The sequence below is a fragment of the Phalaenopsis equestris genome, unplaced genomic scaffold, assembly GCF_001263595.1.
Source record: "Phalaenopsis equestris unplaced genomic scaffold, ASM126359v1 Scaffold000078, whole genome shotgun sequence".
NCBI lineage: Eukaryota > Viridiplantae > Streptophyta > Magnoliopsida > Asparagales > Orchidaceae > Phalaenopsis > Phalaenopsis equestris.
The window spans coordinates 308,951-334,750 of NW_018164520.1; the positions used below are offsets into that span (position 1 = coordinate 308,951).

The 25,800-nt window shown below is 36.5% G+C and overlaps 1 protein-coding gene across 1 annotated transcript in view; it reads left to right on the forward strand.

The window, feature by feature from the left end:
• Positions 1 to 24,054, forward strand: part of LOC110019780 — a 43,879-nt gene extending 19,825 nt beyond the window's left edge. Inside the window, exons 3-8 of the mRNA XM_020717607.1 lie at positions 13,947 to 14,065; positions 14,197 to 14,314; positions 14,742 to 14,861; positions 14,955 to 15,067; positions 15,149 to 15,303; positions 23,190 to 24,054. Coding sequence (XP_020573266.1) covers positions 13,947 to 14,065; positions 14,197 to 14,314; positions 14,742 to 14,861; positions 14,955 to 15,067; positions 15,149 to 15,303; positions 23,190 to 23,904 — 1,340 coding nt within the window. The 3' untranslated portion in view covers positions 23,905 to 24,054. The remainder of the gene's footprint in view (positions 1 to 13,946; positions 14,066 to 14,196; positions 14,315 to 14,741; positions 14,862 to 14,954; positions 15,068 to 15,148; positions 15,304 to 23,189) is intronic.
• The last annotated feature ends 1,746 nt before the right edge of the window (positions 24,055 to 25,800 follow it).

A 25,800-nucleotide genomic window follows, 5' to 3' on the forward strand; every position in this document is an offset into this window, starting at 1 on the left:
TAAACCCTAGTAGAGTAGATTGGTCTACTAGACTGATACTGCATTATGGGCTTACAAGACTGCTTATTAAGTTCATATTGGAATGACTCCTTACATGCTGATTTTTGGAAAGACTTGTCACTTACTAGTAGAATTGGAGCATCAAACATATTGGGCGATTAAAGAATTCAATTAAAATTTGAAAGATGTTAGTGAGAAAATATTATTACAAATGAATGAACTAGAAGAATTAAGAAATGAATCTTATGATAACGACAGAATTTATAAGGAGAAATTAAAGTTATGACATGATCGAAAAATTAATCAGAAGAACTTTGAACTAGGACAAGAAATTTTGCTTTACGATACAAGGCTGAAGTTATTCCCTGGGAAATTGAAATCTCGTTGGTTAGGACCCTTTACTGTGACTCGAGTTTATACTTACAGAACTGTTGAAATTGAAGATTAAAAGACTAGGAATAGATTTAAAGTAAATAGACACAGATTAAAGCCGTATTTTGAGGTTAAAAAACCAAATTTTAAAGAGATTTTAATGATCAGTCAACCTGAATAATATCTGAATAGGTCGAGCCGACGACATTAAACCAAGTGCTTTATGGGAGACAACCCATAGTTATTTTTATTTTTATTGCGATTATAGTATTTTTTAATTATTGTTAGTTTGTGGTAGTATTGAATTCTATTACTTGTATTTACCCTTGAATCATCATAAAAATTGGATACAGAGAAAATTAGAACACATTTGAACCAGAGCGAAACTGTGAAATTTTTGCCTTGGGCGTCGACGGCGCCATCGACGCTGCCGACGGTTGCCGTCGACGGCGGGTTTTTTCCGTAAGTCCAGACAATTAATTCTCAAGGCTTGCTGACGACGCCATCAACGTTGCCGATGGCGAGAACGGCGAGATGACGGTTTTCGGAGTTTGAAATGTCAGTTTTTTACGGTTTTATGCGAGATTTACTCCCTATAAACTTCCAAACTCGGTTTTTAAATTCATATTTTAAAAAAAAACGAATTGAAACTCCACCAAATTTATCCCTATGGCTTCCAATTCCACTGAAAACTCTAGATTTCGAGTGTCAACTGGATCTAGATTTCGAGTGTGGAGAAAGTTCATTAGTTCTGAGGCGCAACGAATTTTCAACAAAGTGCTGACAAAGAGGTGATTAATCAAAGAAAGATGATTCGTGAATCGATGATTGAACAATTCTTCGACAGTAATTGAAGAGATGATTGTGCGACGACGATGGAAAGTATTGTGTTACACTACTGCCGCCGTAGTCGTTCTTGTGGTGAAGGAGTTTTATGCTAATTTGCATGAAATCAACCAGGGAGTCGTCTATGTGCTAGACAGATGGATAACTTTTACTCCTGCACAGATTACTGAGTTATATATGATCGAGAATGTTCCTGTCTGCCATTACAAGAAATCTGATGAATGAGATCTACCAATTTTTTACGGACGAGACTGAAGATTGGGAGATGAGAGGATGAGAGAAAACATGTATGTTAGTTTCTCTGCTACACTTCTAAACCCCGTTTCTAAATACTGACACTTCTTTATTTCTGCGAAATTATTACCGATAATGAGGATCGGTAAAATTACTAAAGAAAGTGCTATTCTGAATTACTGTATTCAAATGAGACTGCCGATTGATATTGAATCGATAATTGTGAAGTCTATTTTATGCCTGATCGTTCATGAATCAACTTATGGGCTTGGACTTTTTTCAACAATCTTCTTACTCTACAGTTAATTCCAAGTATCTTATGAGAATTGAGAAAATGTAATTCTACCTTGGAAGCCTTTGGACCCTACCCAGATGTTCCCAACCAATGAAAATGAGAATGATATGACTATTATTACAGATCAATCGTCTTAGAATTCACTTCCTATTCAGTCTCTAGTTTCGGACAAGACACTGGTGATTCTGCGCAGAATCAAGAAACTGGAGAAAGAGGTACAAAATGTTATGAATGCAATTAACAATATCTCTGATTTTTTCGATCATCTAGACTGGAGGATGAAAGAGCATTTGGATCACTCTGGACATATCGAAGGAAGTTTGATACGATTGATGAGAAAGATGAGATTGATAGAAGAGGACTCTACTGAAGAATTCTCATACTGACCCTTCTATAACCTCTTCGTTCATGTTCAATCGATGTGCGATATCAAAGGAGAAACAAACACTGAATCGGAGGAGTAGTAGATTTACTTTACTACCTATTTGTTTATGTGTGTGCTTTGATTTGAACTTATGTGTTTGCTTTACTTTTGAATTTTGCTTTTAGATCTTAGTATAGTTGAGATTGAGCATTAAATGTATGTTTTCAATGTTTAGAGTGTTGTGGCTTGGATTGCGACGCTGAATTGATGTATTAAGGTTGAGAAAATACCAAACTTATGTGTGTCGTGTAACGTGTATTGTAACCCTTCGATTTTATATATAATTGTAATTCTTTGTGTTGTGAATGTTTATTTGTGTTAGTACATCATTTAATCACTTAAATTTATATTTAGAATGATTGAACGAATGTCGACGAGGTTTGAAATTGATAGAAATCGCAAAAATCTGGAATTGAACTAATTTTGAAAATCTCGTCGACGGCGCCATCGACACCGCCGACGGCTGATTTTTTCCGAGACTTAGGCTATTTAATTAAATAGAGCTCGCCGATGGCGCTGACGACCCCGCCGACGGCGAGATACCGCAAAAACATTTTTAACCGCTATTTTGATTAGTCAACCGCCAATATTCATCATCCCCTTCCTATTAAAAAACGAAAATTTCGATCTAGGGCTTGAAGATATTGGATTTGAGGCAATTTCAAAGCGTTTAGACACCGTATTTTATCATCTCTTGGTAAGAGCTTCACTCCAAACTAAAAATATTTGATTTTCACCTTGAATTTTGTCCACATTGAGGAGATCCGAAAAAATTGAGAATGTGGAGAAAATATTTGAAAGAAATTCACGGAACTTAATTTTGAACTCTTAGAGTCATTCTTGGAAGCCATTATTTGAGTATTTGAAGTGTATTTCAGAATTTTTTTTATATAATTTTGATTAGATTGAAATGACTCCGCGACAAAAGAAACGACTTAAGTTTTTGATGAGTCTCGCTTCATCAATGCGAAGGCTCATTCGAGATTTACTTCAATATTTCAAGGGAAATATATATAAGAATTATATGTCAATGCATTCTATTATGAGGACGGAACCGTTCGAGTAAGAGGGTTTTCTGTTGAGTTTAGTGCCGCCTGCATTAACTCATTTTATGAAGTCCTAGACTCCTATATCTGCAATTATGAAACCTTCAGTACAATGGAAGGCCCGCTGAACGATGTCATTAACTTTCTCACTGATGGGAAAGGGACATAGAAGATAAAGCAGCGAGAACGGGTAAATTTTTTTGCTTCCATGTTGAATGCCACATCGGACATTATTTTATTTCTTTTACTCTGTTAGCTACCTATCACCATAGTGAGGTAACAAGAGATAGAGCTATTCTGAATTTTTGTATTCAGAACAATCGGACTATAAATGTGGGGAGAATTATTTATGAGAATATTTTGATCTCGACAAGGAGTGAATCAAGTGGAGGTTTGGGACATCCTGACCTCATTTATGCACTTTGCCAACTTTCTGGAATTGAAGCTGGAGATGATGAAGAATGGGTTTACCCTATGAAACTCATTAGTAAAGCTAATTTAAAGACGTATGAATCCCATGAAGGATGAAGATCTGGGAGTAGGAGTAAAGAACCTTCTACTAGTAGAGATATCCCCTCTACTAGTTATGACCTTCCTCTAGTTCCCCTACCCTTCATGATTTAATGAATGAGTTAACCTTGCAGCGGAAAAGTATAGAGAAAATAAATTAAAGAATTGGGGGATTAGAACGTAGACATGATCATGATAGTGCGTATCTACAGAGGCATTTTGACTTCGAGATAGCTTACTACGAAGCTCAAGCTCGACACTACAGAGGTGAGCTTGATGTTACTTTTCTTAAATGCCCCCGTTATACACAGTATCAGCCCAATCCACCTACTGACCAGGGAGACAAGGATATAGTATGTGATTTTGATATATTATTGTGATTGATGTACGTTGGTTTTGTGATTTTGTGATAGAGATAGATGTATGTTGTTTGTACTTTCATTTTATTGTCTATTTTATTTTATGTTTACATACGTGTTTAGTGTTGTAGTTTAAAAATTACATTTGTAGTTGTAATAGACTTTGATTAGTACTTTGTAAAATTGTAATGTGATGTGATTTTTTTTTGCATTGTGATGTATTTGTAATTATTTTTATTTAGTATTGTGATGTGTTAGTGAAATTTTGTGTTTGTATAATATTTAGTTTTGTACTTATTTCAAAATTTCATTACCCAGCAACTTCTCTAATGATTTACAGGTATAGAAAGCTCCTAATATTACAGACCAGTTGAAGTAAAATTTTGAGAAGGAACTGCAAAAATTCCAGAATGATGAAAATGCTTAAAGTACTAAGGTATAATTTATATTTAGAATTTTTCTTTCCACCTGTATCATTCAATATTGAAAAATTTAAGTTTAGCGGAGACAAGAAAAAGAATAACTATTATATATTCTCAATTTAAATATTTTTAAAAATTATTAATATAATTTTTTGTAGTGAATTTAATTCAGATAACTATTTTTTGTAGATATTTAAATATTATGGTAGATTTAAATGAATATCAGTTAAAATAAATATTTTGAGAAAGAACTGCAAAAATTTCAGAAAGATGAAAATGTCTAAAGTACTGAGGTATAATTTATATTTAGAATTTTTCTTTCCACATGTATCATTCCATATTTAAAAATTTAAGTTTGGAGGAGCGAAGAAAAAATCAACTATTGTATGTTCTCAATTTAAATATTTTTAAAAATTATTAATATGATTTTTTGTAGTGAATGTAATTCAGATAACTATATTTTGTAGATATTTAAATATTATGGTAGATTTAAAGGAATATTTTTGTAAGAAAAATTACTTTTGTAGATTAAGATATTTAGTATAAGAGAATAAGACTATAGTTAATTATTTAAAGTAAAGAAAACAATATTTTGAAATATTAAGAATCTTAGAAACTCATTTGAGAAGAAAAGATTGAGGCTCAATGACGTAAAAACTATAAAATACTTATAAGGTAAATGAATGCTTTGAGTTTCAAATTTAAGTAAAGAAAAATGAAGTTCAAAATTATTAAAGACTATCCAGATATAGTAATCTTCGAGGAATTTCGAGGAGTTTGTTTGGGGAGGAATTAGAGATAAGTTGTATTTACTTATTGAAGTTTGTATGACTTTGCTTTTATATATAAATTCCAAGTTTTATTGTATCTTCTCCATGAGTTCTAAGTAGTTTTCTTTGTCTTTCTCCTTTTCTTGAGATTTTGTGAAATAGTGATTTGAATTAGTTGTGTCATGAGAATGTTAAAGAAGTTGTGATGATCTTTTCACTTCAATCGTAATTTACTTTCAATATGGCCAATTGATTTGTTAAAATATGTTGAGTTTTACAACTAAAGTGAGGATTACATCCAAGATTTAGGGAGGTCAAAGTCCTTAAACTTGGGTGTCAATAAATAGGGAAATAAAAATTATCGGGCGTAGAATTTGAGATTTTAGAGTGACAGACTAAAATCCTCAATTCGGTCCTATCGTTTGGGTGCTGAAGTATAAATGTTAGCCCTCATGCGAGGGGAACGTGGGAGCTTCGAAGTGAGAGTCGATATCCTTCCAGCCTAGCAGTAGATTCAGTAACCAAGCATAGAATTAGTCAATGTTCTTTATGTCTGGTCTAATGGGTAAAAAATATGTATGCTCATATTTAGCACAATACAATTTGAACTGATTCAATTTATCCATTCACTTATATTTCTTGACAAGGAGAATGTTGCTTTCTTATATACTTTCTTATATATTAAAAACTTTATTAGTAGAATTAGTTAATTAAAAGTTTATTAAAATTATATTTTTATTTCAATTGCCTATTAGTGACAAATATGCAATTTGAACTATATTGTTATGATTAAATATTGATTTTTTAAATCTTAGTTCGTAGCTTCTAATATTACGCGATGTGGGATTGATATTCAGGACTCCATTAGAGCCCTGTATTACTTGAGCGATACGTATACTTCGTTGATAAGTGTGACTTTGCAATTATTGAATATTTTATACACATCTTTATCAAATCTATAACCGCTGTTAAGTTTTTGGCGCCGTTGCCGGAGATTTAAATCTTCTAGCAGCAGTATCAAATTCTTGTATTTTTAAACATATATAAAGTCGCTGTCAGTATGCAACTTTTTATGAAGAACTGGATAATAAGAATATAAAGACATTTTGAAATCCTTTGGTAACCTTATCTTTGTGAAAGAAATTTGAAATTTATGTTGGTCGGCTTTGTGCAAATCTAAATTTATGTAAATTGGCTTTTATGGAAATATGAAATGTATGCAAATTTGAAATTCATAAGAGCTGGTTTTAGAAACATGGGCAAAATGATCATTTTTTCAAAAACAACTGCCCCACAGCTGCTCTCACGCAGCTACAATAAACAGACAACCAGCTTTCTCTCAGCAGTTTTCTTGAGCAGCACAACTACAGCTGAGAAATTGAAAAGTTGCAACTGCACCAAACAAAACCTAAGTTTATTGGGAATGCAACTCATGTTTTGATTCTTCACTTCTGTTTTCTAGTTTATTTTGTGTGAAACATGTCAGTAAGGCCAGCTTTAGTACAAACATGAAGTGTTGTTCTTTATTATTTTTTATATTTTGTTAAGCATACAACTAATTACCGCCAGTTTCAATTTAGGCTATATAACTCCAATCAATAGTTATTGAGTTCAGAATCACTAACAATCTGAATTGTTTGTTTTACTCGAGCTTATTTCCTCATTGTGATGCTCTATCAACAGTTGTTGCTGTCCTTGTGCTTACAGTTACTGTTTCCGCTATTGTCGCTGTTTTATTTATTTTATTCCTAATGTTATATTGTATTCTTGCCTTAGATGTTGTCTCTGTCCGGATCACTGTTATTGCCTCCTTACCCACTATTAGCTCCTTATCATCGCTTATTACTTATCTTAGTTTCTATTGCCTGCTAAGTTCCGTGCCCTCTTCTTGTCGCCTATTTGTTTCTTGTACTTGCTTTTTTATTTTGCCAGATCCTTCAAAACAATTAAGGGATTATATTTTATGGAAGGTTTTCTGGTATTGAATTATTCGGGCAGGTATTAATACCTAGTTACATACTGTTTTTTAGTAGGCTCTTGGAGATCCTAAGAAATTTATTATTTGTCTTTTGTAGACTATAAATATGACTCTTAAGGCACGTAAATTCAATTGAAGAATGATTACTATAAAATTTGAGATTTCCACTTTTCTTGTGTTTGCTTGTGTATCCTTGAAATACTTCATAGGTGTGGATGACTGATTTCATTGGAAGACTCACTCTATAGGTATAGGGCTTGATTATACTCATTTATGGTATGACTCATATACCATATAGGGACAGAAGCTGGAACGAAGCGGAGCGGAAGAATTTATCCAAATTGGGAAGTTACGTTATGTGGGTTGGGGGTGCGGGGGCAACGCCTCACGGTACGGTACAGGGGTAATGCTGTAATTACATATTGCATTTAGTGTTTACTCCTGAGGTTATCAATATGCATGTTAGTAACCTCAGGAGGCATTCTATATTCTGTAATATCTTTTTTGAATGTTGAAAGGAATTCGCCGCTCTGCTCCCGAGGATGTAGACATCTTTGCCGGACCTCGTTAAATATTTGTGTTCTGCTGGATTTGTGTCAATTGCTATTTTTCTTCGCTCTAATTTCTCAACAAGTGGTATCACAGTCTGGTTCAAGGGCAGGAAAAAAAAATTTGGCGGCTAGGGTTTCTATGATTCAGAGCTTTCAGAGAAGGTTTTCTGTGGTTTGCCGCAATTACACGGGGCTTCTGAAAAAGTTCGGCGCCGCAGGAAGCAGGTTTCAACGGCTTGGATCGCGACAGAGGAGACTTCACGCGACAAGGCGAAGCAATCGTGCGAAGCAGATCGTTCGCGGAGGCTTACAACTTGCGAATTTCGGCGGGGCTTGTGGTTCGGCATCGCGACCAAAAGCGATAAGAACTTCGGCTTCGGTGGGGTTCGCGATCGCGAGAGGAGAGGAATCCGGGCTTCTTCTGCGACGCAGAGGGCTTAAAGTTTGGCGACACAAGGTTTAGCGAAGGCTTTCGGTCGACTCTGGAAAATTGTGACAGGCGAGTTCGACGCTTGTGGGCGACAGGGCGACAGGGCTACAGGGCAGAAAAGGAAGGTCAACGAAGAAAGTAAATTTTGCTGGAGGCGGCTACTAAGGAAACTTTCTTTTTTATTGCTGGCTGCGATTGTTTTTCGCTTGCGGGAGGAGGAATTGCGGAAAGGTGACGAAGTGACTGAAGAGATTTCCTGCGATTTCTGGAGGCGGAGTATATCAGGAGATATTCTTTTGCGGGAGATTAGTTTCCTGAGGCATAAGATTTTATTCCTTTGTTGGAGGCATCCGGGGAGGAAATTCTTGGTAGACTCGGAGATTTTCTAGGACGTGGAGAGGCTTAGTAGAGGATTTTTTCAAAAAAAAAATCGTGGCAGGAGTAACTTCAAATGGCATTTTCTGGTGCAAAATTCGAGGTGGTGAAGTTCGATGAAACTTATAATTTCGGATTGTGACAAACTAGGGTGAAAGATTTGTTGGCTCAATAAAAAATCTTGAAAGCTTTGCGGGCAGCAAAACCAGATGTCATGGAGGATGAAAATTGAGAAAAATTGTAACAACGAGCAGCAGCTATTATACGTTTATGCCTGACAGATGAAGTTATGTATCACATGATGAATCTAAAATCTTCAGGGAGATATGGAAGAAATTGGAAACTCAATTTATAGTTAAATCTCTGATGAATAAATTGTATCTGAAGCAAAGCTATATGGGTTGAAAATGCAAGAAGTTTCTGATCTGGCGCAGCATGTTAATGACTTCAATCAAATAATCACAGATTTATCACGGCTTGATGTGACTATTGAAGATGAAGACCGAGCAATGATTTTGTTGTGTTCACTGCCTTCTTCCTATGAATACCTAGTGACTATTCTTACATATGGGAAAGAAACTATTCAAAGTTGATGAGATAACTGCAGCATTGTTGGCTCACAACCAGTGGAAGCAGAATGCAGGGGAAAGCTCTCATGGCGACATTTTATATGTTAAGGGTAAGCAGGATCGTGGAAGGAAGAAAGAGAAGGAGGGTTCTAGAAGGCAAAATTTCAGATCCAAGTCCAAAGGCGAAATTTCAGATTAAATTCATTGCTATAATTGCAAGGAGTTAGGTCATATGAAGAGAGATTATCCGCAACTCAAAAAACAGACTGGGGAGAAAGGAGATGAATAATCGAAAACTGTAAATGTGGTGCAGAGTGACAATTCAGATTGCAGTGATGGTGATATGCTTTCAGTTTCATCAACTCAGTTCACAAATGCATGGATTCTTGATTCAGGATGCTTTTATCACTTAACACATAACAAAAAGTGGTTTACTTCATACAATTCAACTAATTATTGCTCCGTTTATCTAGGTGATGATAGATACTGCAATATTGCTGATATTAAATAAGTCAGAATTAAGATGTATGATGACATAGTTAGAACATTATGTGATATCAGACATATTTCAGATTTGAAGAAGATTTTGATTTCCTTGGGCACTATGCAGAAATTGTTTTATTCCTAAGGCAGATGAAGATAGAGAAACCATCAGAATTGTTGAGGGTGCACTAACGATGATGAAAGGAAAGTTAACTGCAGACAATATCTACAAACGGTTGGGGAGTACAGTTATAGGTGGACTTCATTCTATGGAGTCAGATGATGATAGTACAAAACTATGACATATGCATTTGGGTCATCTCCGTGAACGTGGGATGACGGAATTGCATAGAAGGAATCTGTTGCATGGTGTTAAAAGCTGCAAGTTCGATCTTTGTAAGTTCTGTGTTCTTGGAAAACAGACTAGAGTCAGTTTTATGACTGAAAAATATAAACTGAAGGGATTCTTGATTATGTGCATTCTGATGTATGAGATCCTACCAGAGAATCATTATTGGGAGGATCTCAGTATTTCGTTACATTTATTGATGATTTCTCCAGGAAAGTTTGTATGTATTTCTTGAAATAAAAGTCTGAAGTATTCTCTAAATTCAAGCTGTGAAAATCTGAGGTGGAGAACCAAACTGTTAGAAAGATCAAATATTTGAGGTTCGATAATGACACGTAGTACACAGATTCGCAGTTTCAGAAGTTCTGTGAGGAGCATGGGATATATAGGCATTTTTCAGTGCAGAAGACTCCGCAACAGAATTGTGTTACAGAAAGGATGAACAGTTCCTTAACTGAAAGGGCAAGATGCTTGAGACTGAATGCAGAGCTTGCTAAGAGTTTCTGGGCAAAGACTGTGAATATGTGTGAATATGACATGTTACATGTTATCTCATCAATAGATCACCTCAGACATCGTTGGGTGGCAATGTCGCAGAAGAGGTATGGACAAATAATCTAGTTAAATTCGATCATTTACGTATTTTTTGTTGTCCTGCTTATGTGCATGTACTTGAAGATGAAAGATCAAAACTTGATGCAAAATTCAAGAAGTGCATCTTTCTATGCTATAAAAAATTTGTAAAAAGATACAAGTTTTGGGATCCGATTGCAAAGAAGGTGGTGATCAGCAAAGATGCAATTTTTGATGAAAAATCTATGTTACAGCAGAATCAAGACAATGTGCAAAGGAACAATTTCATTTCAGATGCAGTGCAAATGGATTTAGAACAACATCCAGAAATAACTGAGAGAGTTGAAGGTTCAAATCCAACATTTGGTGATTCCATTCCAGATGATCTGCAGAATTATAATCTAGCCAGAGACAGACAGAGACGCACCAATATAAAGTCTCCTGACAGATTAGGTTATGAAGATTTGGTCTCTTGTGCACTTCTCATCAGCAGTGATGATCCAACCACTTTTCAAGGAGCTATCACTAGCCAGGAGAAAGAGAAATAAGTGGGTGCAATGATTGAAGAGATGGAGTCTTTGTAGAAAAATCGCACATGGGAGCTAGTTCAACTTCCTGAGGGAAAGAAGACTATTGGTTGCAAGTGAGTGTACAAAAGGAAACCAGTAGTATCAGAAAAAGAAGGGGAAAAGTTCAAGACTCGACTTGTAGTAAAGAGACTTTCACAGCAGAAGGGGATAAATTATGATGAAATCTTTTCTCCTGTGGTCAGACATATTTAATCAGGGCAGTGCTTGCATTAGTAACCATTTGGGATTTGCATTTGGAGCAGATGAATGTTAAAATTGCTTCCTTCCATGGTGATATGGAGGAGCATATTTACATGGAGTAGCCAGAACGGTTCACTCAACCTGGACAGGAACATCTGGTTTGCAGTTAAAAAAATCACTGTATGGGTTGAAACAGTCTCCAAGACAATGGTACAAACGGTTTGACTCGTACATGATTCAAATTGGCTACAAGAGACGTGAGTATGATTGCTGTGTTTATGTGAAGTCTTGATGATTGTTCTATTATTTTTATGTTACTGTATGTTGATAATATGCTGATTGCTGCAAAAAATGTGAATGATGTTCGTGGTTTGAAAGCTTTATTGAGCCAGAAATTTGACATGAAAGACTTAGGTCCTACGAAGAAAATACTTGGAATGAAGATTCATCGAGACAGGCTCAAGACGATTATGTTTATCTCAACGAGGCTATGTTGAGAAAGTGATGTACAGGTTTGAGATGAGCAAAACAAAGCTGTAAGCATTTTTTTGACAAATCATTTTAAGCTTTCTTCAGAACAATGTCCTAAGACAGATACAGAAATCGAAGACATGACAAATGCGAAGACATGACTGACAAATGTTCCATATGCCAGTGTAGTTGGCTGCTTGATGTATGGAATGGTATGTACTCCTGATTTGGCTCATGCTGTTAGTTAAGTCTACAAATACATGACTAAACCTGAAAGACGACATTGGGAAGTAGTCAAAGAGATTTTCAGGTATCTAAAGGATACTGTAGGACATGAAATTATTTTTGGAAGTCAGCAGGATGATCCTTTAGGTGTGGGGCACATTGATTCAGAATTTGAATGACAGAAGGTCTACAATTAGGTATGTGTTTACTCTTGATGGATGACCTATATGTTGAAAATCAACAATTCAGTCTATTGTGGTATTATCTACAACTAAAGCTGAGTACGCGACAGTAATTGAAGCTGCGGCTAGTAAAGGAACTGGGCATTGAGCAAGGTGGAGTTCAGTTGCATTGTGACAGTCAGTGTTTTTTATTTGGCTAAAAACCAGATGTACCATGCGAGAACCAAACACATTGATGTCAGGTATTACAAGTTGCTTCTGGTGAGCTACTGTTGCAGAAGGTTCATACTGATGAAAATGCAGCTGATATGTTGACCAAACCAGTTACTATCAACAAGTTATTGCATTGCTTGGACTTGTTGAATGTGCACAATTGCTAGAGAAGCATGGTGGCCCAACCCACAGTGGTGCAGATATAACTCTCAGATATATTTTCTCCTAAGGGGTTGGATATTCGTCAAGGTGGAGATTTGTTATGGTATGACTCATATACCATATAGGGACAGACGCTGGAACGAAGCGGAGCGGAAGAATCTGTTCAACGTCCCGTATAGGGAAGTTACGTTATGTTATGAATACCATATAGGGAAGTTACGTTATGTAAGTTGGGGGTGCGGAGGCAACGTCCCGTAGTACAGTACAGGGGTAATCTGTAATTACATATTGCACTTAGGGTTTACTCCTGGGGTTATAAATAAGCATGTTAGAAACCCCAAGAGGCATCCCAAATTCTGTAATATCTTTTCTGAATATTGAAAGGAATTCGCCGCTTTGCTCCCGAGGACGTAGACATCTTTGCCGAACATCGTTAAATCTTTGTGTTCTTTTGGATTTGTGTCGATTGTTATTTTTCTTCGCCCTAATTTCTCAACACTCACTATACTCATTTAGGGGGACTTCTAGTCTTGTATGTCTTTTGAATTGTTGTTGCGTATGTGAGATTGACATGTTGCCAAATGAGGTATGCTATTCTCTAGGCTTTTTTTAAAGTGTGAACTTGATTGTTGCTGAAATTTTATGCATTTGTTATTTTTGTTGTATTGTTTTATAGTTTGTTGATTATTTATTGTTTTTTGGGATGAACAATGCTTATTTCTTATTCTTACATTAAAAGCGGCAAGGTTTTTGCATAAGTTGCGTATATTGGTCATTTTTGTATTTTCATTTTGCTTCTCAAGCTGCCTAAGGAACTTTAGATGATTAATTGTTCTACATCAAGTTCTTTTACTTAACGAGACCTTTGTAGCACACCTTTTGAGTATTGTTAGTCTCACATCGGATGATTCAAAAATGCGTTGATGTTGATATTCTAATAGCTTAAGTTTTTGGGCTCAACAAGTGTTTGATCAATGATATAGTAGATATAATATGGTCCTTTCTACTGTGGTCCCGCCAAAAAACCTTTCTACTGGTACTTGAAAATTAACCTTGATTTTTTTTATTATGCAATTCTGATTGTTTACAATTAATAGGGCCTGTAGTATATTTGCTTTTTTCAAGTGATTTCCAAGGTATTCATAGAGTTTAGCTTTAGTAAAATACAATTGTGAAATTTTTGTACATCCTGTGTTTTTATGAACTGATTTAGATATTCGTTTCTGACATGATTTTTATTATTATTTAAACGTGATTTGGGTCACGGTAGGCTATTTACTGCATTTGATTGAATGGAAAGGTTCTGCTACTTGATGTCTCGCTTTATTCATTTTCAGAAACAAAAAACGATTCCCTTCCTCTTGGTAGTGATCAAATTCTGAAGCAAGATGGAAATCAGCAGCTAGTTCCAGTTCCCAAAATTCTCGTGGGGAATGAAATAAGTGATGGGAAGATGGTAGGCTCTTTAAATTAGTTCATTGTATAGATCTTAATTTCCTTCAGAAAAAATAGCCTTGGGAAGGAAATATGTTAATCATTTGTTCATGTACCTCATTAATTTATGAAGAGCATGATAAACTTCTGCAGATCAATGTTGTAGAAGGTCTTAAGCTTTATGAGGAATTGTTTGATAGCTCAGATATCACAAAACTGGTTTCATTTACCAATGACATGAGAGCAGCTGGGAGAAGGGGAGATTTTCCAGGCAAGACCCCTCTTCAATTATTATCGATGCAATTACATATGAAAGCAACCATTCTAACCATGGATATACCATTGCCAACATTTCCTGTCATGCATCAAAGAAAATGTTAGAGGCTATTTATCTTGCGTTTCATTTATTTCTAGCATTGTCATGGTGGGTGTATAAACACAATATTTTATCTTGTATTTTCTTTGCTTTTGTTGGTGGATTTGCGTGTACCTTCCAATGTGTTCGCTGTATGGTTTCTTACACGAGTAGTTTACGATTTTTCTTCATTTTTTTAATAAAAGGGAAAAGACGTATATCATTTCTCATCATTCAACAAATTTATTAAGATGAGGGATTTCCTTTAGATTTTTGTCACATCTATCATAAAATTGCTCTCTATAGTTGATAGCATATTAAGCCTTAGAGCGATGATGAGCAGGCCACACAATGGTGTTATCGAAGAGGCCAATGAAGGGACATGGCCGAGAAATGATTCAACTTGGCATCGCTATCTCTGAACGACCAGCAGATGATGAAAGTGAGGCTAGTTCCTTGCGAGGTAAGTTCTGCATTCTTCTGTATTTTTGTGCTCAAATTTTATAAATAGTATAACCATTCGAGTTGTAAAACATTATAAAAATTGCACTTATAGAGCGGAAAGTGGAGCCCATTCCAAAGTTACTGAATGATTATTTTGATCGCTTGGTGCAATTGCAAGTTTTGCCTGCTAGTCCTGATTTCTGTGTTATCGACTTCTTCAATGAGGTAACCGCTTTATCAAATTATATGGTTTTTCGGAGGGTTAAATAATATCCAACAAGCCTAAAATTATGCATGCATCTGCAGGGTGATCATTCTCAACCGCACATTTGGCCCTCATGGTACGGCAGACCTGTATGTAGTTTTTTCCTAACAGAATGTGACATGGCCTTTGGCCGGACAATTGGAGCAGATCATAGGGGAGATTATCGAGGTTCTCTCAAGCTTTCCTTGAAAATAGGGTATGATTTTGTTTCTTCTAATGGTTATTCTTTAATTCTGTATTTTAAGAATTATAGCCCGTGTCTTAGATTCATGAGTTCTTTCTTTTGTTTCCCTTTGATGACATGATGATCCATCTACTTGAATTATTTTGTCATAATGAACACGGTTCTTTGTAAAGCTTATGATAGTTTTATTATTGCAAAACATCATAATATTTTCTGCTGAGATTCTCAGTTTTCTAAGCCAATTATTTATTCACATACCTTCAAATAAGTCATAAGCCATAGTGCTAAATTAAGTTTCTATGCTATCTCTAATGCTGATGTGCCTCTCCCCTGAACCGGATGCTTCTTCCCCCACCCCCTTGGACTGGTTCAGCAGGACACAGAAAGTAGTCGGCCGGCCCCTCCTCTCTCTCTCTCTCTCATATATATATATATATATTTATTTATTTATTTATTTATATTGATGTCTCTTCTTCCCTTCGAGGGCTGTATCATAGGATTCTAGATGGTGCTTCGGCTGCATTTTGGTCTCTAGGTGGTGATTATCTTTCTTATTCCCTTTCTCATCCTCCCCGTCGCTCCTGGCCGTCCTCCCCTGCTGCAGTTGCCTCCAAAAAGCCTCATATTGTTGTTTTCCCTGCAGTTCTCTATTCCGTCCTCTTGTCCTTGCTGCCGCCACCCGAGATAGCCGTCCTCTTGTTGTCATGCAGTCCCCCGCATTGCCTGTCGCAGCCGCCAACAGACCCCTCGCTGCAGCTTCCCGGGAACAACCATTCCTGTTGTTTTCTGCTGTTCCAGCTGCCCAACCATCCATTACTCTCATTCCAACTTGTTGCCATTGTTTGATGCCGCTGTCCTCCTCCCTTGCTGCCACAGTCCAGAATCAGAATAGCACTTCTTCTGTTGTTTGGCCACTATCCAGCCCCTCGCCCTTGTTGCCACCATCCAAGATAGCCCAACTTCTCGCTATTCCGACAGTTTCTTACTCCCCCCTTTGTTGTCACCATCACCCCCTTGCTGCCAACTTACCTTCCAGTCCATTCACCATCCTTTGGCACCCATCCAAAGGTCCGTTCTCTTGTTGATCACCACTACCACTGTCAAGGTTCACCCGTTTGAGTTAGTGTTGTCATTTGTCACAATTTCAAACTTCCGTGTGTCGCGTTGTTATTTTTTATTTCGGTTGGTTGTTTGTAACTTTCTATTTGAATTTCAACAGTAATATTATTGTTCTGTTATTGTTTGGGTTAACTCCATTATCAACCAACTAACCAAGTTCTCTTATAAATACAATATAGTGTAGTTTTTTTTTGTATGTTGATTTGACCTAATAAGGATCACTACGTATTTCAATGTCTCTAATTGAAGTCTTTTTAAAGTACATTTTTTTCATGATTCTTTTTTAAGTTATGCAAAACTCATCATACAATACCTATGCTCATAGAGAAGTTGATGATTGGTCATGTGTGAGGAAGGTAAATGCACTTTCCAACTTGTTTTTATCATCTTCACCGTCATCTACAATTGAACTTTCTTCTGTTCCCATTTTTGCTGTTAGATCCATAAGAGCGTGATAACGGTTGGCAAATAGAAATAATATTGGACTTGTTTTCTTTTGTGAAATTTCAACTCCGATAAACTCTAGTTCAAATATGGAACGTTTCTTGGGATCCAAATACCCGACTTGCTTGTGAATTTTATCACGAGTTTGTAGATTGTATTGGTTTAGAACCTATTCTTTATAGCGATATTTTGATATCGTCCCAAGTCAGTAATCCCAATTTCTCATCTCTATGTTCCATTTTTTTTCCATCTCTGAAACTAGAAAGATTTTGATTTTCATTGAATATGGGAAGAAATATTTTGCCAAGCTGTAAAATGTTGGGCATCCTAATCAATAATGCCACAACATAACAACAGTCTTTGTTATTGCTATTATAGAGACAATTATTCTTCTATGACTTACTTTCAGGTGTGCCAACTATAGGAAAGTAGGGTTCATTTTACACATCCTAACTTTGCCAATCTTCTTACCCAAATTCATGTCCTAAAATTCACACAAATTTGAAAAAAATTAGTATCGCAATCGTGATCTCCTTGAAGTTTGGTTATACACAACGAATTGCAATTTACATTTGGACCAAGAGCATGGAGTAATGCGTTAGATTGTTTGAAATGATGATCGAATCTATACCAATAACTTTTGAGAGCACTCCAAAAATTTGGATGACGGGATATTCATAATATAGGTTGTATTTATGACAAATGAAGGCGTCTCCACTTATGTAATATGATATACCTGAGCCCGTGATTTATGTATTTGAATTTTTTAGCTTTGCATTCAAATCACTTAAAAATTTACTCTTTTTGATGATATGGTACAATTATCATTTTAAGTGGCAGTGTTCAATTGAAATTGTTCCAATAAATAAATAAATAAAAGCAAGCATACAAGAAATCATTCTAAGAATGCTCGTTGGATTTGGATGCAATGGAGGAGGATTTGGATGCAATGGAGGGCATGCAAGTTTGATCATCATGAGGCTTGTAGGCATTGTGAGAGGACCAAGGATTGCAATAATTGAAGTGTTGTTACAGATGAGCGAAAGAGGAATTATGTGTAAATGAGATCAAGTCACCAGAGATGATTCATATAGGTGTTTCAAGAGTCGGAAAAGTCTGGGACAAGAAGGATTGCAATAATTGAAGTGTTATTACAGATGAGCGAAAGAGGAATTATGTGAAAATGAGATCAAGTCACCAGAGATGATTCGTATAGGTGTTTCAAGAGTCGGAAAAGTCTGGGACAAGGGATTAGCTTGCACAAGTGACACTGCAAGCACCGTCCCCTCATTTTGCTTTCTTCTTCTAGTATACACTTTTAGCTCACTTTCAGCATGAATCCCACAATCTTTGAGTTCACCCTCTTCATTTTCTGGTTCCTTTCCTGATTCATCCCACATCATAGGACAAGACATTGCTCCCACATGTACCGCTCTTTCACAATTGCTACTCACCCCCTTGTCTCATATCTGACGAGTCATTGAAGTAGGCGTAGTACAATTCAAATTCTCAAAATGACACATTCATGCTCACAAACAGTCTCTTCTCTATCGGGTTTTAGCAGATATACTCCCTATGGGTAGCAGAATAATATACAAACACATATTTCACGGTTATAGGATCCAACTTCCTTACTGATGATCTGTTATCTTTCACAAAACATACACATCCAAACACTTTCAATGGAAGGATCCTGCTATTATCTCCATCCAACATCTAACAATGAGACTTTCAATCCATCACTCTCGAGGGCATCCAATTGATCAATTTAGCAGCTGTTAAAACTGCTTGCCCTCATAAGTGCTTTGGGACATTCATCATAATCATCAAGCTTTGGGCTACCTCTAAAAATTGTCTATTCTTTTTCTATGCTACTCTATTTTGTGTCGGTGTGTATGGACATGGGATTTGATGTTGTTTCCTTTGGGCTAATAAGTATTTCATAAATACTTTTTTGGTATATTTTGTCTGATTATCAGACTTCAATACCTTCACCACTGAACTATATTGAATTTGATTTGCGTTGTGGAAGTGTTTAAAGTAAGCAAACACATCTCCCTTACTTTTCTTGAAATGTAACCAGCACAAAAAAATAATCAATGAAGATTATAAATCATTGATAACCATTCACAGAGCTTGTAGAAAAAGGTCCACATACATCATAATGTATCAAGTCAAAACCACGAGAACACATTCTTAGAACTGATATAAGAGCTTTTAGTAAGTTTGCCAAACTTGTAAGCATCACAAATAAGCTTTTGTTTATTTGCTTTTTCATAAAAAGAAGTATACAACTGATTCAATAAACTAGAAGAAGAGTGTCTTTTGTTTCTCTGATGTAGCAACAACACATCCTCCACACTTTTTCTAGATTCTCCTATTCCAACACACTCTACCATGAATGTCAAAGCTGAGTCCATCCTCTCCCGGCCCAAGCACTAGAGTCCACTACACCGCATTCCAGTCCCAAGTGCTCGACTAGTCCCTTTCACTTGAAAGACCATCTCAAGAATATCAAAAGAAACAACACAATTTAGTTGAAGAATGATAACGCTAATAGGTAAAGGTTCATTGGAAATAGAGCATGCAAAACATTGAACAAAATCATATAATTGATACCTCTCACTTTATCCTTAACAACTACAGGCTGTCCTGTACCATCGACAGTCTGCATGCTCTCTGTTACAACTAGGGGAGTATAGGAAGAAAGCTCTCTAGCAGTACCTATCACATGTTGAGATGTATCAGAATGTACTATCTATTCTGATGATCCTGTGGTGAAAATAGAGACAAGAGCATGTGTATCACAAGTACCTTTGTTAGTGTGAGCATAAGTGACAATGTTATCCCTTGATGATGATTGGTTGGAAGCATCTTTAACCCATTTTTTGTTGCTTACGACTTCCTCTTCAACAACTCCAGACACTCATGACCCTCATTGGTAAAATCCACATCTTTCTCTTCTTCCTCTACTACCATCAGATTTGTCCGGTAGCCCACTTTTCCTTCTTTTTGAGCATCAGGGCCACAACCACAACCTTCACTCTGTCCACGCCCAACTATATCTCTATTTAGGTGGCCTGGGATATGTCTTGCTCTTATGACCAACTTTATCACAGTTGCAACACTTACAAGTCTCCCCTTAGACACTTATCTTACTTGAGCTCGAGTTAGCCAAAGCTGATCACACACCTAGAAGTTCACGGCTCAAAGTGTAGCTTCATGCGGGTCTCCTCCTATATTATCGTAGCAATGATCTCATCCAATGAAGGGATAGCCACCTAAGTTAGGAGGACTAATGTCCTATAATCAAAGGTTGGGTTCAGATTTGTCAGAAACTGCATAGTACTCTTCTGTGTGAAGTTCTCCCTTTGCACTTCGGATCGCCACAACTCGACATGGTCAAAAGTGATCAAGATCTGCCCAAAGCCACTCCAAATTTATGGCATATTCTTGAATCGATCTATCACCCTGTATCCCTGCTTTTGTATCACGTTGAATTTAGAACACCCCCGTAAACCCTCTTCAGTTGTGCCCATATGTCCCTCACATTTCAAATGCCATCTATTGTGGATTTAGTTGACGAAACTATTTAGTTGAGTAGCCAGTCTCCCTCAACATTGTCACTCTTTGGCTCGTTCTTGGTCAGATAGCTCTCTAGTCTCTTCCCTACTAGAGCCACCTCAATCCAACGTGAACAAATCAAATATGTGGCAAGTCCATCAAGTTTTAGATCCACGGGAAGGAGATCTAGCTTGACCTGCATTGAAGCACGTGTTGAAGTAGTGGTTTTTGTAGAGAAACTAACTCGCTGTATGAGCCCGACCAAGACCTTCTGAACCTCATGATCTATCTTTCCAAGAAGTCTTACTTCTTTACCTCCCACATTATCTCCGTCTCTTGCCATCCTCAATCATAAGGCTGCACCTCCCCAATTTGAAGAAACCCTTTAGTCGATTCGAAGTCCTTCTCTTCAGTCTCTACTGTTCATACTGAAGCCACTTCGCGATTCGAAGTCCTCTTCAGTCTCTACTGTTCATACTGAAGCCACTTCTATGTTCTCTGGTAGTCCACTCGAGGATTGTAGTGTTGCAGATCAATTGTTAGGTCATTGGTTTGGATCCGACAGGTTGGTGCACGGGCAGACCTTCTTCGTTCCAATTTAGGGACAAAGAGATCACTGGTTCACCTACGAGTCGGATCACGACACACAGAGAACTCCAAAAACCTTCGCCTGTTCGTCGCCATCCTAGCCTTTACCTCCGATGTCCCTATTTCTTGTCTCACATGTTCAGCTGCAGAGGACTCTCAAAACAATTGCTTACTAGGGCTGTCAAAACGGTTCGCGAACAGCTCGTGTTCGACTCATTAAGAAGCTCGTGTTCAGCTCTTTAATTTCTTTAATTGACTACAACGCTGCAAAGATTTATAATCAATTAAAAGTATTCATTAAGAAAATAGAATAAAAAATATTAAATTAGATTCAAATTATGTTTTAATATAAACAATAACTTTTAAATCTTAGCCCAACCCTTAATATCTCATGACTACGTGGTTAGGGCTGTCAAAATTACTCTTTGTTCGTGAACAGCTTGTTTTCGGCTAACTAAGCAAATGAGCCGAACACGAACACACATTTTGAGCTCGAAATATAAACGAGCCGAACACGAGCTGGGCATCGTTTGCACCCCTATTGCTCACTTCTCTGGTTTCTCAGTAAGAGCCGGATCGCGACACAGAAAACTCCAAAAGCCTCCGCATGTTCCTTGCCGCCCTAGCCTTTTACCCCCAATGTCTCCTCTTTCTTGTCTCGTTCTTCTTGATGCAGCGATTGGCCGGAAGAGAAGAGCAATAGAACTGTAGCAACGACTATGCTTAGAGAGGGACGGGCGAGAGAGAGGAGTGGTGGCTAGGGTTAGGCTCTGATGCTATAAGGAAAAATTATTCAAAATCTAATATGGTACATTCATAACATGGGTTTAAATAGGGTATTACAACATTTTACAAATAAACCCCCATACTTATTCAATATTCCCTTTTTACCAATAGTACCCTAAATATGGTCCCATTCTCAACTAGAATTAACTTCTTTGGAAGGATTTAAATTTGTTAGATTCAGCGAAGAGAGACATTGTGTGGGATTTATTAGCTATTAAGGCCTTGGCTTTGATCAATCCTTAACTGACATAATATTAGATCTCTATGCAAGCTGGTTAAATATCTGCTCAGAAGATCAACTTTAAAGAAACTTGTTAAGGCTGTATTTGAAGGGAATCCCAAAGATATTTTCTCGCAAAATACTTGTTATTTTATTGAATTCTTTTTTTTTTTTTGAAGTTTCTTATTATATTATAAACAGGTTTGACAGAGGTGAACTTCCTTCTTCATACTATTATATCATGCCGACTTTAAAAAGATTGATTCAATAAAATTGTAATTAGAATATCTATGCCATGCAAACTCGAGTGATGTAAGGATGAAATCGCCTGATGAATATGATAATGTTATGAAAGGATAGAGTAAGAGATGCGTATATTAGAGAGACAATGAGAGTAGTGTCATCGAACTTTGTAGAAAATAAACATTTGGGCATTTGTATCAAATGGCATAAGATGCATCGAGAAGTTAGGGAGATTGAATTATGATGTAATGATTAGGGTAGGGAATGGTTTAGACCAATGATTGTATTTGTATTAAGTTGTGCAAAATGTGGTAAACTTTTAATGTTGTGCTCTATAGGAACTATTTTATAAGTATTTCTAAGCCAACCTTTGGTACTTGGGATAAGGCTTTCAAATGATGATGAATGGCTTTAGAACTATATATCAAGCTTGCGTTTAAATTTGGTTTCTGATTAAAAGAATTTAATATAATACAACATCCATATTTTTTTGGGTCATTTACATAGATATAACACAATTTTCACATATTTACATATCTCACACCAAAACTTTCATATTTACACACATAGCACTCAAATCTTTAATATCACATAAAAAAAATAGCACTATTACCACTTCTTAAAAGTGAAATACACCTTTCATGCATAGCTTTAAAACACCAAAAAGCTATGTATGCATATGAAAGTTTAGGTGTGAGATATGTAAATGCATGTTAATTGTCTGCTACATATGTAAATTTCCCTATTTTTTATGCACTCAGAGAGGAAATGAACTAAGACATCTTTAAACCTACCTTGACAACTTGTTATCACAAAGCTAGAAAATCTTCTACTTTAAAATTTTTACAGAATTAGGATCCAAAAACTCAGACACTGATTAGTTGTCTTGTATCTGTATCTTCTTAACTGAGTTCTCACCAACTTTCCCATGCAGGTCTCTTCTAGTCTTGCAAGGCAAAAGTGCAGATCTAGCCAGGCATGCCATCCCCTCCATCCACAAGCAGCGAATCATTTTAACATTTGGAAAATCTAACCCTAAACGACCTTTTTCCATAGAAATCTCTCGCATCCCTATCCCCACCATCTCCTCCCAGCCTTCATGGCCTGCATCGCCAGGCCGGCCAAGTGCCCCCCGCTATTCGTCCTCCTGTTTAAAACATTACAGTGTTGTCCCCTCAGCTGGAGTCCTGCCGCCCGCTCCCGTTCACCCCCAACACATTCCTCCTTCCAACGGCATACCACCACTATTCGTCGCCCCAACTCCTGTCGCTCCAGCCGCCATCCCTTATCCCACACCTCGACTCCCCATCCCTGGAACCGGCGTTTTCCTCCCCCCACCAGGCTCTGGCCATCCTCAACCACCACCGCAGCCGCTGCCGCCACCTTCATCATCATCATTTTCTGAGGACGCGGGTGCTACATTCTATCCAGAATCACAACAAGATTATTCTAAAATTATCGAAGAAAAACCAAACATTATCACAGAAAGCGTGGCGATTAAAACTGACTGCAATGGAAGCTTAGACGATAATGGTTCTAATCCGGCTGGTGCGAGGCTGATTTCTAAGGAAGAGAACCAAAACCAAAGTCTTAATAACGGGAAGAAGAAGACATCAAGCAAGCATTTGGTCAATGCTGGTAAGGTTTGAAACTGGTTGCTGTAAGAGACAGAGAGCACTGTTTGTATTTAAAATCTGGTAAAATATAATATCAATAGCTGCGTGAGCTTCGGCCAAATGTAAAGAGCGGAAGAAGAGCTGATCACCAATTCCTTCTTTCTTATGTATCCTCTTTTTTTATTTTATTTTTTATTTTTATAATTTTGACTCTATGATATGGAACATGATGTTATATTTTTGTAGCTGTAGCACCCAGTGGTTTGACGATTTTAATTTTGCTGAGAACTTCGTATTAAAAAAAAAGTCATTTCGAGAGCCTAATACGTAAGACGAAATGATCTTTCTTATGTATCCTCTTTTGGTGTTGACGGTTCGAGCTTCTGTGGCACCTAGTGGTTGGACGTTTTTAATTTGACTCTGTTTTCCGAACAGATGTTTGGGGGCGTCACATCTCAAGTGGGCTCCATCACTTTTAATACTGACTAATGTCATTGTATTTGGTCGGGCCCACTTGACACAAGGTGCCCCAACTTTTGGACTCTGGACGCAAATTACGTCCAGAGTCCGGATGTAATATTTTCTCGAGAAATTGCGGGGTTTGGCCGTGGGGCTTCGTCTCTACCGGATGGCAAAGAAAATTGGGGGTTACAGAATGTGTTTTTTATGCAAATATCAAAGTTTAGGTGCGTGATGTATAAATTCTGATGTTTTTAGTGCTCTGCATGTAAGAACCCCTTGGAAGTTACTGCTTTGATTTGCCGTGCACCTTAGCTCTGCACACCACTCAATTCTTACTTGTTTACGTATCTAACACCTACTTTAATTTTTATATATAGCTATGTAATGAAGAATTAAATACATACCCCTCGAGTTTTAATTTCTTACATGTTTGCCACATTAGCCATGCATGGAAATGTCATTTTGGATGTGATTTGAATAAGTTGGGTGGTATAAATGTAAGTACTAAAATTTAGGTGAGAGATATGCAAGTACATAAGAATAGGGTGATATCTATGTAAATGCAGCACAATTTTAATGCATATTTTGGGCTTTTTTTAATTTTTATTTGTGATTTTTTCTAAAAATATTTTGTTTAGTGTTTTTTGAAAACAAATTATTTTTTTTTAATATATATATTTTTACGTCGCACATAATTCTTATATATTTATATATCTCATACCTAAACTTTCATAGCATTTTGGTGATTTAGATATGTGCATGAAAAATAATAAGTATTATTTTTAATGTGATATTAAAGATTTGATTGTTATGTGTGTATGAAAATTTAGGTGTGAGTTATAAATACAAAAAAAAAAGAGTGCTATGATCTAACGCCCCTATTTATAAATATTTGAAAAAATAATTATCGCTCTCAATGCTAACAATCACAAATTAAAAACTGATTTGTTTTAAAATCATGATTACATTTTATTTTATGTGAAATATAACTAAACTAAATAAATATTAAAAAATTAAGTCATTTCGTTACATCAAAAATTTCGCCACCAAAAGATCACTTGTTACACCTTACAACTAGAGGTGTAATTGTGTAAATGAGCAGAACAGAGAGCGTCCAAGCTTAGCCCGTGTTCGGGTCGTTAAAAAATATTATTGTTCGTGTTCGGCTTGTTTAAATTTTGAACACATAAGGTTTGTTCGTGTTCAGCTCATTTGTTTAGCGAGCCGGACACGAGTCGTTCACGAACAAAGAGTCGTTTTAATAACCCTAATCACGTAGTCGTAGGATCTTAAGGGTTGGGGCAAAATTTTAAATCTTATTGTTTATATTAAATGTTGTTTAAATATAATTTAATATATTTTTATTCTATTTTTAAATTAATAATTTAAATTATTTTTAAATCTTTGTAGCCTTATAGCCAATTAAATTTTTAAAAAACATTACTCATCACTATATATATATATATA